Source organism: Strix uralensis, chromosome 9 (assembly GCF_047716275.1).
Source record: "Strix uralensis isolate ZFMK-TIS-50842 chromosome 9, bStrUra1, whole genome shotgun sequence".
Lineage (NCBI taxonomy): Eukaryota > Metazoa > Chordata > Aves > Strigiformes > Strigidae > Strix > Strix uralensis.
In genome coordinates this window covers 30,443,777-30,459,025 of record NC_133980.1, presented here as the reverse complement: position 1 = coordinate 30,459,025, position 15,249 = coordinate 30,443,777, and the positions used below count along the sequence as shown (strand labels likewise).

General features: G+C 63.2%; 3 protein-coding genes across 7 annotated transcripts; all 3 read left to right on the top strand.

The window, feature by feature from the left end:
* The first annotated feature begins 2,542 nt into the window (after positions 1-2,542).
* On the top strand, positions 2,543-5,684 carry ESPNL (espin like). The gene is made up of 7 exons (XM_074877425.1): positions 2,543-2,581; positions 2,686-2,804; positions 2,984-3,035; positions 3,429-3,515; positions 3,871-4,008; positions 4,095-4,268; positions 4,372-5,684. Exons 1-7 carry the CDS (start codon positions 2,543-2,545, stop codon positions 5,611-5,613), a joined length of 1,851 nt encoding a protein of 616 aa, XP_074733526.1. The 3' UTR covers positions 5,614-5,684.
* A 308-nt stretch (positions 5,685-5,992) lies between these two features.
* Positions 5,993-10,215, top strand: KLHL30 (kelch like family member 30). Of its 4 annotated transcripts, none has more exons than XM_074878281.1 (8): positions 5,993-6,240; positions 6,504-7,344; positions 7,436-7,604; positions 7,798-7,884; positions 8,090-8,224; positions 8,340-8,528; positions 9,098-9,243; positions 9,769-10,215. In XM_074878281.1, exons 2-8 carry the CDS (start codon positions 6,571-6,573, stop codon positions 10,018-10,020), a joined length of 1,752 nt encoding a protein of 583 aa, XP_074734382.1. In that variant the 5' UTR covers positions 5,993-6,240; positions 6,504-6,570; the 3' UTR covers positions 10,021-10,215. The 4 variants fall into 4 exon arrangements, with proteins under 4 accessions (XP_074734382.1, XP_074734384.1, XP_074734381.1 ...); XM_074878283.1 differs by having other exon boundaries at positions 8,090-8,245; positions 9,136-9,243; XM_074878280.1 differs by having other exon boundaries at positions 8,090-8,245.
* Positions 10,216-10,971: 756 nt separating this feature from the next.
* Positions 10,972-14,189, top strand: ERFE (erythroferrone). Of its 2 annotated transcripts, XM_074878278.1 has the most exons (7): positions 10,972-11,330; positions 11,502-11,698; positions 11,789-11,897; positions 11,969-12,059; positions 12,157-12,235; positions 12,493-13,305; positions 13,643-14,189. In XM_074878278.1, the coding sequence occupies exons 1-6, from the start codon at positions 10,982-10,984 to the stop codon at positions 12,589-12,591; spliced, it is 924 nt and encodes a 307-aa protein (XP_074734379.1). In that variant the 5' UTR covers positions 10,972-10,981; the 3' UTR covers positions 12,592-13,305; positions 13,643-14,189. The 2 variants fall into 2 exon arrangements, with proteins under 2 accessions (XP_074734379.1, XP_074734380.1); XM_074878279.1 differs by lacking the exon at positions 13,643-14,189 and having other exon boundaries at positions 12,135-12,235; positions 12,493-13,510.
* Positions 14,190-15,249: the final 1,060 nt, after the last annotated feature.

The window sequence follows — 15,249 nt, the reverse complement described above, 5'->3', positions numbered from 1 at the left end:
CTGTTGGTTCTGTACTCAGAATCACAAGTATGCTCCTCTTTTTTAATTATATTAATTTATTGATTGTTTCAATGACAGCGGGAATATTTTTGGACATACGTTTTTCTATAAGTACGTTCATCTGAAGAAAAGCACTTAAAAATCTTTGTCAATATTATGTTTTTTATAGTATTTACATCTTTCGTAATATGTCCAAAACCAAAACACTAACATTCACAGCATTGATATATTCGATTTGTATTTCCTTAAGATTCACGATGTATTAAAATATCCAAAATCTGTACAGCTTTCCTAAGAATCCAAACAAAGCTCCAGTCTGTCTGGCATCCCATAATTGAACATTGAAATTGGACATTTAAAATTAGGTGATATCTTTTTACCTTAATCTGGATGTTTCTCAGATCATTCCTGTAGCGTAGGTAATATCCCCGAGGTGGGTGTGTGAAGCTATATAATAATTTGGCATCAGATTCACAGAAACACACTCGGGCAAGTGTTGTCAGCAGTGGCAGTTCTTGAGGCAGCAGGAATTATGGCCATAAGATGCAGCTGAGAAACAATCTTGAGTCTGTCAGAAACAGTGTGGCATTTAAAGGGGCTGATGTCTTCTGAACATTATTTGAAAGCTGACATCCTGTGTTCTTTAAAAACTGAACCCTGACTACAAAATACATGCAATTTCACATGGTCTTACAAACCTGTAAAGAAGTCTTTCACAATAGGCCTTCTCCAGCACAGCAAAGTGATACCTTGGTGTGAGACTTGCAGCTCGATCAAGTACTAATCTGGAGTCACATTTCTTGGTATCTCTTTCTCCCTACAAAATGCAAAACGAGTTATTTTTAAAACCAGGGCAGGGCGTGGCCGCCCCTCCATGTAATAGGAAAGGTGGGACAAACAGCCAACACCCCAAGGGGGATGAAATCCCTGGGTAAAGGCTGAGCTGTGAGCACGGGCCTCCCGCTCGCAGGTGGAGGGTGACCATGGTGTGGTGGCCCACTGCCACCGCAGCCACTTCCATCCCTGCACATGGTCACGGTGGCAGCAGCAGCTGCAGCGGGGCCCCCGAGGTCCCCGGCACCGGAGACCGTCCACTGAGCGTGGGGAGCGCAGCCCCTTCACGCCCCACCACCGTGTCTGGAGCCCGTCCTGGCAGTGGGACAGCGATGGGTGCAGCCAGCTCTGACACCCGCCGAGACCAGCAGAGACCCACCATGGCTGCGGAGGGTCGGGGAGGAAGAGCCAGGCTCAGGGGACCACGTGTGCCACCTCCCCTGGCTCCGCTTCTGACGGGGTGGCCGAGCCCCCCGGGGTCCCTCTGAAATAAAAACACGGGGGTGCTGAGAGGGGCCAGGCCTGGCTGCTTCCGTGCTGGTGTGCTCGTTGCTGCAGAATGGGGGAGTGGGAGGGGTACAGCCCTGGACACTGGGGGAGAGGGAAGGATACGGCCGTGGAACTCGGGGAGAGGGTGGGGTACGGCTCAGGGACTGGTGGAGAGGGAGGAATGTCAGTGTTGGAACTGGAGGAGAGGGGCCATTGCTGGATTCTCCCGTGCTGCTCTGCTCATCGCTGTGGGGATGTGCCCCTGGGAGGGGAAGGGAAAGGGGATGGGGAAAGGGAAAGGGAGAGTCCCCTGGGAATCTTCCAAACAGACCCCTGAAGCGGCCCGTGTCTGCTCTCCTGAAGGCCAGGGCGAGGAAAGAGGCTGAGATGGAGGTTTGGGGAGACCTCACTCCTCCTCCCCTCCCCTCCCCTCCCCTCCCCTCCCCTCCCCTCTCCTCTCCTCTCCTCTCCTCTCCTCTCCTCTCCTCTCCTCTCCTCTCCTCTCCTCTCCTCTCCTCTCCTCTCCTCTCCTCTCCTCTCCTCTCCTCTCCCAGCTGCCTGCTGAAGGGCAGCTGCCTGCGCTGCCCATGGGAGAAGCAGCCCCAGCCACGATGTTCCTTGTATTTAGGGAGTCTCTTCTTCAGGGAAACCCAGAGCCCTTCCCGCTCCGGGGTGTCCCCAAGAGCTGCGCAGTGGCAAGTGGCAGCCTGCCCCGAAGGGTGCCAGGCCCTCGCTGCCGCCCCACTCCATCCCCTCCCACGGACCGGGTGGCCGGGGAGCTCCCGGCGTTGGGGCTGAGCTGCTGCCCACACCTGCCTGCCGCCTCGCCAGACTTGGCTTCCCAGTGAACAGACACAAACATCGGTGTCAAGAGTTTTGGGGGCCGCATCTGCCCCAGCGAGGGGAGACCGCAGCCTCTCAGTGCCTTCTGGGCCCCGGGGATGGATGCAAAGATGAAAATCTCACAGAGATTTAGATTGGGAAACTCTGGCAAGCTGGAGGTGGCTCTTTGGTACTTCCCAAAGGTTCCCTCTGAGCAGCATCCTCTCGCCAGAGGCCCCGGGCCACACCAGGCATCCAGGTGGCCCTTTCTGTCCTTCCCCAGCAGGATGTTTGCTAGTGGTTTTCTGGTACCTAGAGTAAGATCCAACCCTCGCAGGGCTTTCAGCAAAATCCCCCCTTGGCCCAGTAGCTGGCAAAGCTCCAGCCCTCGCCCACCATGCTGACAACAACACACGCGCAGGCTGGTGTGCGGCTGGTGCCGTGGCTTGCAACATCTGTCTGCTTAACCTGAGACGTGTGGCACCTCCGGCGCCAGGCCGTGTTCCCGTGTTTTATACCACATGCCCATCAATATTGCAGGGCGCCGCGCTGCTGCCAGCACAGCATAACCTGCCCTGGTGCTGTGGCTGTATTGCAGGGTGGTGTCGACTCGAGCCCCCCCAGCCCCGGGGCCAGGGAGGGATTAAGAGGCTGAATCTGTAACGGATCCTCACCAGGCGATCGGTGTTTAAAGGCTTTGATCTGCTGCTTCTTGATTCTATTCCAGCCCTTTGATGGAATTTCTCACGTGTAACCGAGCCCCACTAATCCATCCTGGCCATATATAATGGATGGTGGTGGAGTGAAGGAACACAAACGTGGCTGAATATCGTAACAGATGTCCGGGCAGCGGTGCGGCGGGTCCCTCTGCTGAAGATTCCCCGCTGTTGGTACCTGCCCTCTGTGCCAGTGCAAAACCCTCCCGCTGTCCCCAAAGCCGGGCCTGGCTGTGTGCGGGGACAGGTGCCGTGACCAACTTCAGTCATTCTCCTCCAGCCCAAGGAGCGGGGCGAGGCTTGGAGCAAAGCCACTGAGCCGCTATTTCCAGGACCTGCACCGGTGCCACCCACTGAGCCCCGGCGCTGCCACTCGATGCCCCCGTCAAATATTAATGCGATGCTCACTGTGTTCCTTGCCCTCCCCAGCGCTGTAGCCCTGGCCCCTGCCCGCCCCAGGGCTGCCTGACCTCTCCAGTCTCCCCTCCCGCTCCGTAGGGCGTATTGCTCCCTGCGTGGGGACTTTGGGGGTGCAGCTGCACCCATCCTTGGGTGTTGTCCGCACAGTGCAGGGCAGGACCCAACCCCCTGCACTCGGTGGGGAGCTCCCGGGTGCCTCCTGTCCCCGGCGGTCGGCTCAGCCCCCTGCAGCAGGTAAGGCCCCGCCGGGGCTGCGGCTGCGGGCACCCCCATCCCTGGGGTGAAGCCAGCCTGTCACCTCCCAGGGAACGGTGCGGGTGGGCCAGGGGCACGGGGCGCCCACAGAAGGGCTGGTGGCGATGGGGACGGCCCCAGGCTCAGTCCTCGGCTGCGGGGCATCGCGGTGTTCCCCAGGAGGGAGAGGGGGCCGTGGGGGCTCTGTAGCTCCGTCCTGTCTTCTGAAGGAAACGCCCGCCCGTGGGCCTGCAAAGGTCGGGGTGATGTGCCGGGCATCCTCGCGCGTCACCCCTCACCCGGTCACGCGTGGGGGGTGTTGGGGGCCCATCTCCCCTTGCCTGCCCTCCTCCAGGAGGAGGCCTGCGCCTCTCGCCCCGGCAGCCACCCGGCCCGGCGGGGGATGAAGCCCGGCAGGGCGGTGCCGGCGGAGCCGAAGCTCCGCAAGCCCTCGCAGCGGGCCAGGATCCCGGCGTCCTTCTTCGCCTACCCGGTAGGTCGCTGGCTCCGCCCGCGGCCCCCGGCTCGCCCCCTCGGCTGCCGCCCCGTCCCGAGCCTCCCGTGACTCTGCCCGCGCAGGATGGGGCGGCCGAGCCGGCGGACCCCCCCGGGCCGGACCCCGCGGAGGCGGACGCGGACTCCCTGGTGCCCACGCACGACGAGTGGGGCCGCCCCATCCCCGAGTGGAAGCGGCAGGTGATGGTGCGGCGGCTGCGGGCCCGGCTGGCGGACGAGGAGGCGGCGGGCGGCCAGGTACGGAGTGTCCCGGGGACGGGGGGCGAGGGGGGGGGGACACCCAGCCACCGACACACGCACGCTGCCGGCCCGTGGGGACGCTGACGGCCCCTCTCCGCAGGACGCGGGCTCCTGGCGTTTCTCGCCCTCCCGCCAGGCCGTGCTGGGCCCCTTCGGGGAGCTGCTGACCGAGGCGGACCTGCAGCAGCTGGAGCGGGCGGTGGAGAGCCTGCGGCTGCGGCGGCGGGGCGAGGCGTACCAGGGCGAGCTGCGGCGCCTGGCGCGGGAGCTGCGCGCCCTCCTGCCCGCCCCGCTGCTCAGCATCAGCGTGCGCAGCCCCCCGCCCGCCCCCGGGCAGCCGCTGCCCCTCTGGTGCGGCCGCCTGGCCGGTGCCGTCAGCAGCCTGGCCGCGCTGCTGGCCCACGCCGAGGGGGCGCGGGTGGCCTCCCCCGCCGCCGTCCCCGCCGTCCTCGCCGCCGCCGGGCAGCCCCGGGAGCCGGGGGGCAGCCTGGCGCAGCGGGAGATCCGGCAGTGCGGGGTCTGCGTCCGCAGCCTCCGCGGAGCCTTCGAGCCCGCGTGGGGGGCGGCGGAGAGGAAGGCGGCCGCGGGGAGCGGGGCGGAGGCCGCCAGCGACTCGGGCATCAGCTGCGAGGAGGCGTTTTCCGACGGCGGCGGCGGCGGCGGCGGCGGCTCCCTGGGGCCAGGGCCGGAGTGGGGCAGCCTGAGGAAGGAGCGGATCGTGATGCTCTTCCTGAGCCACTGGAGACGGTCCGCCTACGGGCCCCCCCCGCCGGCCGCCGGGGACCCCCGGGAGGCAGCGAGGACCGGGGGCGGGGGGGCGGCCCGCCTGGCGCGGCAGAGAGCGGCCATCCAGCGGCTTCTGAGCGGCTGGCGGGACGCTGCCTCCCGCCGCCCCCCGCCGCCGCCGCCCGCCGCCGGCCGCGCCCCGCTCTCCCCGGAGCAGTTCGTGGCGGGTGCCGGGGGGGGCCCGGCCGACTACGAGAACCTGTCGCTGGAGCTCTTCATGCTGGGCTATTTCCGCATCCTGGAGCAGGAGCTGCCCCCCGAGGAGCGCCGTGGCCGCCATCTCCTCTGCTTCGAGGTCTTCGAGCAGCTGGGCCGGCACGGCTGGCGGGCGGTGCGCGCCTTCCACCGCGCCGTCACCGACGAGATCGCCGCCGGCCGCCGGGGCTGGCAAGACAGCTTCGACGATATCAAGGCGAGGTATTTCGGCTCACCCCGAAGCTTGGCCCGGCGGCCAGGGGAGGCCGAGGGAGAGGGGGAGGATATTTGCCGCTACATCGACCGCAGCTTCGCCTTCTGGAAGGAGAAGGAAGCCGAGATCTTCAGCCTGGAGGAGTGATGCCCGCTGGCGGGGAGGGCGGAGGGCTGCGTGAAGCCGCGGGCTGCAATAAACGCCTTTTCAGTTCTGTCCGAGCTGAGCGAGGCTTCCCGGGGTGATGGAAAAAGCTTTAGGGTGGAGGGGGACCGCCCTGACACCCCGACCACCCCCCACCACCCCCCAGGATCTGTGTCTTGGCCCCTGGCTCCCCGCAGTGGAGCGGCTGCCACCGTTTATTTGTGGCTGCCAAAGAGTGAGATAACGTCCTATATTTACCCTCGGCATCAGCAGCCACAGCCAGGGGGAGGAGGGACATCGTGGGGACCTCCGGCAACCGATGGGTGGGGGGGGAGAGGGGGGATGGAGGGGGGAGCCTTTTCCCCCAGGCTTGCGCTGCCTGTCTGGCCACAGAGGGATGCTTTCCAAAAAGCTGCAAAGCCGCGGGGCGACGGGGATGGGCAGCAGCAAGCAGCTGTGCCCGTACGGTGCCTTTAACAGCAGGGAGCGGTGTCCCGGTGCTGCCTAAAAATAGTGTATCCCCCCGCCCCGTCCCGGCTGGATCCCGTGTCACGCCGAGCGTCCCTCCTCAGTGCCGGGACTGTGGCCACTTCCCTCGCAGCAGGCCGGCTGGAGGGCTTCGCAGGCCAGGTGAGAGTGGGAGGGAGTGACCTGGAGCAGGGCTCGACCCAGCCCCAAAACCACCCCTGAAAAATCGGTGACAGCCCCAGCAGGGTAGCTCAGAGCATGGGGAGGAGAAATCTCAGCCATCCATGGAAGTAGGCGGGGGGGGGGGGGGGGGGGGGCTCCAGGGAGTGCTTCTGCCCCTGCTGGTGCCTGTAAATTGGGTGCTGGGAAGGCACAGTTGTGCCGGGGAGGGGGGAGAGGGAGATGTCATCACCTTTTCCTGACAGGGACACCCTCACCACGCTCCACTCGGGCTCTGCCCACCGGCAAGGCCCCGCAGCCATCCCCAGCGCCATGGTGAGGAATGTGGATGACTTCGACTTCTGCCTGCCTTCGCATGCCCAGGGCGTGCTGGAGGGGCTGCAGCGGCTGCGTGCCAACCCCAAACTGGCAGATGTGACGCTGGTGGCAGGAGGGCGGGAGTTCCCCTGCCACCGCGGCGTCCTGGCCCTCTGCAGCCACTACTTCCACGCCATGTTCTCCGGCGACTTTGCTGAGAGCATTGCCGCGCGGGTGGAGCTGAAGGAGGTGGACCCCGGCGCGCTGGAGATGCTGCTTGACTTCGCCTACACTGGGAAGGTTACCATCAACCAGGGCAACGTGGAGGAGCTGATGCGGACCGCCAGCCAGCTCCACTTCCCCACTATCCAGAAGGTCTGCAGCCGCTACCTCCGGCAGCAGATGGATGCCACCAACTGTCTAGGTATCTGTGAGTTTGGTGAGAGCCACGGCTGCCCTGAGGTCTCCTCCAAGGCCTGGTCTTTCTTGCAGGAGAACTTTGAAGCCGTCTCTCAGCAGGAGGAGTTCCTCCAGCTCTCCAAGGAGAGGTTGGCTACCTACCTCTCCAACGACCAGCTGCAGGTGCAGGAGGAGCAGAGCCTGGCTGAGGCCGTGCTGCGCTGGGTACGCCATGACCCTGGGCCCCGAGCCCAGTTCCTGCCTGAGCTGCTGGAGCTGGCTCACCTCGTCTCACTGCCCGACCAGTACCTGCAGAACCTGCTTGCCACTGAGCCCCTTGTCCGTGACTCAGATGCCAGCAAGGCCCTCGTCACCCAATCCCGCGCCATGGTGGGTACCCTCTGCCCCAAAACCCACCCCCTGAGCCACGGGGGGAGGCTCAGATGGGAGCCTGATGATCCTGCCCTGGCCTCTCGGTCAGGGGCAGAGCGATGCCGGTGCCCGGAAGAACCCCCCGACCCCAGCGCAGAAGCTGGAGGAGGTGCTGGTGGTGGTCGGTGGCCGCGTGCTAGAGGAGGGTGAGGATGAGGACAGGGGGCTGGAGATGCCGGCCACCCCCAGGAACTTTGCCTTCTACAACCCCAAAAGCAGTAAGTGCCCACGGCAGGGATGGGACAAGCTCATACTCCCCCCCGCATGTTATATCTCACCCTCCGTCTACCACAAAGCCACCTCTTGCCAAATGATCTGGTGTCAGGAGGGACACTGCGGGGGGGGAGGAGGGGGAGGGAAGAGTGAAGCAGGACTGGCTGGGGGTCATTGTTTGGCTCCACTGGGTTTCAGGGCGATGGATGGCTCTGCCTGACTTCCCTGATTACAACAAATGGGGCTTTTCCCTGGTGTCTCTGAACAATGATGTGTACGTCACAGGTAGGTGCCGGGGCTGCTGGTGCGGGGTGGGGGTCCCCAGGGATGGGGGATGGGGGACAAAGATGTGGGCATGGGGTGCTGGCCTGGGGCCAGGGGCTACCCTCCCTCTCCTTGCTCCCTTCCCGGTGGATCCAGCCACTGGCCAGGGATGCCCAGGCACGGCTGCACTCGGAGGGAGTGGCCCGCCTGACCTGCCCCTCGCCAGGTGGCTCCCGGGGGTCCCAGAATGACACGTGGTCGACGACCCAGGCCTGGCGCTTCTGCCCCAGGGACGGCACCTGGAGGCCCATCGCTTCCATGCTGAGAGCCCGGACAAACCACACCAGCGCCGTCCTCAATGGTGAGATCTACGTCATTGGGGGTAAGGCCGCAAAGACCCCACGGGTGCTTCTGGGGTGGGGGTCTGTGGGTGCCCCGGCGCAGGAGGGTGGCTGCAGTGTCCCACCGCCCTGCAGGGACGACGGTGGACGCGGTGGAGGTGGAGCGCTACGACCCCTACAACAAGAGCTGGTGCGCCATCAGCCCAGCCCTCAAATATGTCAGCAATTTTGCGGCCGCCAGCTGCTTGGGCAAGCTCTACCTGGTGGGCTCCTGTGCCGTCAAGTACAACGCACTCACCCTGCAGTGCTACAACCCTGTCCAAGGTGAGAGCTGGCCCCGCCGCTGCGCCTCACCAGCGCCTTCCTGGGGAGCAGGACTGAGGGGGCCCCCCGGGCATCCTGTGCCGCCAGGCATGGTCCTGCGGGGTGCGACTGGGTGCTGACAGGGTCCAGCAATGGCTGGGGCACGGGGCCAGGGGCCAGCCAGGAGCGTGGCTGCTGGTGGCACAGACCCGAGTCACAGAACTCCAGCACAGCCCAGACCGGAGCTTCCGCGGAGCGGGATCCCCAGAGCAGAGGGGTGGGGGAGGCTGCCTGCCTTATGGAGAAACTAAACCCCGGTGACAACACCACCTCCTCGGGCAGCCTCTGTGCAGCCCACAGTGGTCTCCCTCATCCCACACCACCACTACAAACAATATCCCCCTCACTTTTTTTATGCAAGAGGCTCATCTGGGATGGGGACCACAGGTGCCGCGCTGCCTAGCCACTCTGTCTCCTCCCTTCCCAGCTCCCCCTTAAATAGCTGCAGGCTCAGCAATGCTTTTTTCAGCCACTGGCAGCTGCATCAAGAGCCAAGGGTGGGATGTGCTGCTGACGGCTGCTCCTTGCAGATTTGTGGAGTGTGATCACATCCCCCTTCATCCCCAAGTACCTCTCGGCCCCGCGCTGTGCCACCCTGCGTGGGCTCATCTACCTCATTGGGGACAACACCAAGAAGGTCCACGTGTACAACCCAGAGGCCAACATCTGGCAGAAGGTAGCAGGATGTGGGGCCAGGCGCAATCACCCTCCTGGGGAGGTGGGGCAGCTGTTACCTCCCCGCCAGCACCCCACAACCATACCCCCGCACCCGCTCCCTCAGGGTGCCAGCACCTCCTCTCCCTCCTGCCCGCTCATCCCTTGGCTCTGTTAACCCCTGCGGTGCTGAAGATGCCCCAATCCTGTGTTCACGCTGCAGAAGCCCACAGGACTCCCTTTTTCCAGCACCACCCTCCTACAGGGTTTGCAGGGCTCCTGCCTGTGCAGTTGGGCAAAATCCTGCCTGTCCCCTCTGCCCCCCAGACCCCCCCACTCTCCGCAGTACCCCCAACCTTGTTCCCATAGGACCATAACACAGGGATGCTGCTAAAAGTGAGACATGGCCCCAGAGGCCCCCAAACCTCGCGGAGAGGACAGGGGGGTGGGGACACACACACACACACACACATGCCTAGTGGGTCGATGTCCTGTGCGGTGGGGTCCCCAGGGGATCCCTGTGCATCCCGTCCTGCCCCTCATGCAGGTGCAGCTCCTGCACACACTCCACGAGAATGGTGGGATGGTGCCACTGGGCGACCGGCTCTTCGTCACCGGCGGCCACTGGAAGGGCATCGATGGGGACTATCAGGTGGAGATGGAGGTGTATGACTGCACCAAGGACCTCTGGACACGGGAGGGCTCCCTGCCCTGCCTCTGGCTCTTCCACAGCTCCTCCTCCATCTTCATGGACACCTCCAAGTGGACAGAGGCCTTCCAGGGTGACCATGGGCGGTAGGAGAGCCCACGGTGTCACCCGTCACCCTGTGCAGCTGCTCTCCCCCTCTCGCCTCTCTCCCCGCTGCCGGTTCAGCTCTGTGGCGGGGGACATGGAAACCCCCCTGCCAGGCTGGCTGGGGTGTTGGGAGCGTGTTCCCCTCCCGCCACCACAGGGAAAAGGCTTTTCCTTATAAACATGCTTTGGCTAATGCTCTCTTTTAGTTTGGTGGGGTTATTCTAAGAACTGCCTTTTCCCCCCTCCAAAACCCCAAAGCTTTTGGGGTATTTCAAGGCCTCTGACAGTGTGGCCCAGTCCCATCAGAGACTGGCATTGCTGCCTGGTGACCATGGTCCCTTTCCCCATCACATTGACACCCAGCATGGGGAAACACGAGGGGGACCGGGGAAATCTTTTTTTCTCAATAGCCAAAGCTCCCCAGCACCTCGCTGGCCCACAGTGAAGTGTCAGACCCATTGCAGCGCCCCATGGAGCAGAATGAGAGGAGATAAACCAGCCTTTGGATGCCTTGGGCAGCATGGTGGCCTGCAGTGGGTTGCTTCATCCTGGTTTCTCTCCCGGGATGCACAGTTGGGAGGTGACCCAAGGGCTGTGGCGAAGCAGCCAGCACCTCAGTGGCTCCTGGTGCCAGCACAGAGCCGGGCAGTGCCTCCTGCCCCATGCCCATCTCTGCTGGTACCCGCTGGCAGAGGATGCCCCGGGATGGGGCGAGCACAAGGCGATGCTCCCCTGATGCCCAGTCCCACCACTGGGCCACTGGGACGTCGTAGTTCTGCCAGCGCTGTTTGATGGTTAATCCGTTCGGTGTTTGGTTCTTTATTTCAAGCACTAAACACGCCCTCCGAGACGCGCTGTGGGTCGCGGGGGGCCCCGGCCGGGCGGCGGCGGGGCGGGCCCGGCGGCTCCCTCGCACAGCCCGAGGCGGGGCCGGGGCCGCCCTGCGGGTGGCGGCGGCGGCGGGATGCGGCTGCCGGGGCTCTGCCTGGCGCTGCTCTGCGCCTCCGCCGCCGGGCCCGGCGCCCCGGGAGCAGCCGCGGGGAGGGAGGCGGGACGCGGGGGGCCGGGGACCAGCGGCGTGGACCCCCGCCAGGCGTGGATGCTCCTGGCAGGGAGCCCCGGGCGGGCGAGCGGCAGCCGGGCCCGGGGCAGGACGGGCACGGTGCGGGATGGGACGGGGGCTGGCACGGCCCCGGTACCGGCCAGTCCGGGAAAATCACCCCAGGCTGCCTTGCAAGCCGGTGTGCCGGGCGCTGCCCCTGCCCCCGCCCTCCTGGAAGAGCTGCTGAGGGAGCTGCAGCTCCTGCTGAGAGGTACTCACCGGCCGGGGGTGCTGCAGGATGCGCGGGGTGGGGGGACCCCGGGGCAGGGGCAGGGGGCAGGGAGGGACGGGGCACTGCGGGGCTGGGCGGCACAGCCGAGCGCTCTCTCATCTCGGAAAAGCCGAGGTTCCTTCCTAAAGCCTGATGGGGTTTTCTGGTCAGGCATGGCGAAGGGGCAGGTGAAGATGCGCAGGAAGGCCTGGGAAGGGCGTGAAGAGGAGGAAGAGGAGGAGGAAAGCCGTGCAGGCACCCCACAGGCTGGGGCCCCCCATCGCGTGGAAGCAGCCTTCCACTGCCGGACGCGTGAAAACATCTCTGTCGAGCAGAGAGCGCGGCAGGAGCTGCGGTTCTACTACATCGTGAGTGCCCAGGCTGCCGCCCCCACCTGCCCACGGCAGCTCCCTGCCCCCGGGGCACCCACCCTCACCCCAGCCTTTCCCTGTCCCCAGCCGGAGAGGGAGGGGACGTTCCACCGTGGCTCGGGGCTGAACCTGACCAGCGGGCAGTACACGGCCCCCGTCGCGGGGTACTACACCTTCACCGCCACGCTGCGCATCGGTGAGCCCTCGGCCCCCCCACGGCCCCGCCGGGGAGCGCCAGGCCAGCTCTCACCTCCCCCTCTGTCCCAGTGCGCAGGGAGCAGCAGAGGAAGGGGCAGCCGGGCAGGGGGAACCGTCTGCGGGCGCTGATCTGTGTGCAGTCCCGCTGCCAGCACAACAGGTAGGGCAGGGCAAACCCGGCAGGGAGGGAGGAGGCCAGCAGCGCCGGGGGGAGGGAGGGACGTGCTCCCCCCAGCACCACCCTCCCTCTTCTGCAGCAATTTGGAGACCGTGTCCCGGCTGGAGAATGGCAGTGAGCTTTTCACCATCTCTGTCACCGGAATCCTTTACCTAGAGGTTAGTGGTGCCAGCTCTGCTCGGGACTGTGCCGTGCAGGAAGGTGCCTTCTGTGGCCCCAGCTCCAGGGCTGGGCCTCGAGTCTGTATCTCACAGGACACTCAGAGCTGATGGCTACCGGGCTACGACAACACACAGCACGGCTGGGCCGCCCTCGTGCCCTCTTTCCCAGAAGGAAGGGGAGCAGCAGCTCTCCCGCTCTCTCCTTTGCCCTGCTGGGCTGTGCCCCAGCCCCATTCAGCCCTCTCTCCCTCCAGGCTGGGCAGTACGCTTCTGTTTTTGTGGACAACGCTGCAGGCTCTCCCCTCACTGTTCAAAGCAACTCAGATTTCAGCGCCATTCTGCTGGGGGTGTGAAGCGGCACTGGGCGCTGCACAGGGAGCTGGACCTGTGCCAGAGCTGGACCCTTCCCTCTGCCAGCCACCCTCACACCTCCCCGCCTCAGCACCAAGCCCAGGGAAGATCTTTTGCTGCTGCAGGAGCTGCAGGCTGGACTGGTACTGCGTGTGCTGCAGAACCATCTGAAGCTGGACAAAAGATCGGCAATAATAATAATTAAAAAAAAGCAGCCTGACAAGGAACTAAAGGAGTTGACTTTTATCTAAAGGCTAGGGCTGGAAGTTTATCTTGGAAAACGCTGCTGACAACGGTGGCAGCCAGCTGCTTTCTCTGCAGGGCTCAGCTCCCACCGTGCCAGGCGCCAGTGCCTGGGATGAAGCCCCATGCCTCCATTTTCGCTCTCAGCAGATTTCCCTGCCCAACTTCGCAGCACCCAAACCAGATTATTTCTCTTGCTTCAGCTTCCCTGCAATGTATCAGCAGTGAAAGTTTGCTGGCAGAAGCCAACATCCTTCACAGCTAATCTTCAAAGCAGAGCAATGTCCTGATAATGCCACACATTCGATTAGAGCAGATTCCTGTCCCGTGGCTTTCCACGCCAGGCGTTCCCTGCCTGTGGCACAGGGCCCAGGCCGTGGGCAGCACAGATACGCTCCTCGCTTTGGCTCCGACAGCTGTCTGAGCCGAGGATGGGCGCAGGGCTACGTGCCTGAGCGAGGGCTGCCGGAGAGGTACCCGGGCAGGCTGGGTGTGGGGCGAGGGAGCCGCACGTTTTAGTTCTTAGTAGCACGTAGCACTGGGCAAGCTGTGTCAGCAAGGCCACGAGATAGCCCGAACGGCACCCAGCCCCACCTTCCCCCAGGGAGCCCTGCACGTAGGCAGGGGGAGGCAGCCTCCTCACCCTGGGCCTCACCAGGCCCAGCCTGGCCTCCGCAGGCTGCATCTCCTCAAGGAGCCTGGTGAAGCAGCTGTTGCTGCAGCTCTTCAAGGGTGGGGGGGTTTAGATCTGGGGAAGGGGGTGGGGTAAGGCTCTGGCTGGGCAGTTTTAATGCTGACTTCTTCCCCAAGGCAAAGAGAACTTGTCTCTGAAAGGAAAGCCGTGCTGTTCCCCCAGCTGAAGGGGTGGGCAGCCACATCCTGGCAGAGACGAGGCCTCCGCAGCTCCAGCCCAGCTGAGGAGCTTGGCCCAGGCAGCACCTCCCAGCCACCACATGGGACTGTGTGCCAAGGCCATGTCCCTCAGATCAGCCACCCTCCCTTCCTACCCGTCTGAGAAGATACAGAAAGACTCACTGTTGGAGAACAGGGCTTGCCAAGCCCGTAAGCTGTCCTCTGCAAGCAAGACATAAAGAGCCCAGCACACCTGTTTCCGTTTTGTGTTCAAGTCGGAGCTACTGTGGGGCTAATTTAGGTGTTGGGAGGGGGCTAGCAGCTCGGTCAGCCCCAGGGGAGGGGAGCTGCACGCACAGCACTTCTGCATGGGCCACCCTGGGGTGGTGGTCCCGGAGGTCCCCACAGCAGCAGGATGCTGCTGAGGAGCGAGGCAAGGAGAGTTTATTGTCAGGAAACCTCTTGCAGACCCCACCCTACCAGGAAATAAAAGTGAACAGTTTTTTGACTGGAGTTGTACCTGCCTTTCTGACTGGTTGGCTACTCACAGGCACGGTGAAACCTGCTCCACAGCACTTCCTTTTCCCCTCTGCTGTGAAAAATGGTCAATATGGTCCATTTTATGGAAACGGTTATTAACTGTACTGTAAGACTGTGTATTATGTTCCTAGCTGGCGTTCTTTCAGTGCTCTTTCTAAAGGGAAGGAAAGAAGAGTTGCAAGAGGAGGGAGGGGGAGAGAAGACAGTTGGAGAAGGACAAGATGATACTTCTCTCACCAGGGTTTGTGCCCAGAGACGGGCGCTAGCTCAGCTCTCGCAGCGCAGCACACCGCTCTCCCCAGGGCAAACGCTGTGAAAAGCGGGAAGGTGAGAAGGGAGGGCGAGTTGCTCTTCTGAGATCTGCCATCAGCGTTTCTTTTGCCACAGACTGAAGAAAGTCCACGCTACTCTGTCTTGGCTCTCCAAATTTGGCTTTCAAGAGCAGAGGCAGCAGAGCATGTGGCTAACACGGGCAATTCCCTCCCAGCTCATCCTGCAGTGCACCCTGCATCAGTGTGCAGGAATGGCTGGGAGCAGAACAAGCTGGCAGAGGCAAGTGCTACCCAAAATACAGAGGCCCACTTCCTTCCTCAGTGCTCTGCAGGGGATGCGGAGAGTTGGTGTGAACTAGGCAGAGTCAGCCTAAGCGTTAGCATCAGCCCATGAACTTTAACTGACTTCTGCCATAGCAGAAATAGACCAAAGACAGTGAAGCCACCTGTCCCAAATAACAGGATAGTGTTTGTGTGCTCAAGAAAACACACAGCCCAGGATCCGGGACCATCTCCCAAAGCTCCAGGGAACACAGGGAACAGAAGAGAACCTGGGAAGCCTCACAACCCTGTGCAGGACTATGCACAAAACAGCAGGCACCACCACACCAACCCACCCAACCTCTCCCTGGGACTGCACCGTTTCTCAGGCAGAGCACGGAGGCTGTGCAAGAAACCACCGGGTCATCTCCCTCACTGCTCCGTCTCACCACGGGACTGGAAAGTTGCGTAATCTGGAATTCAAGTGCTTTG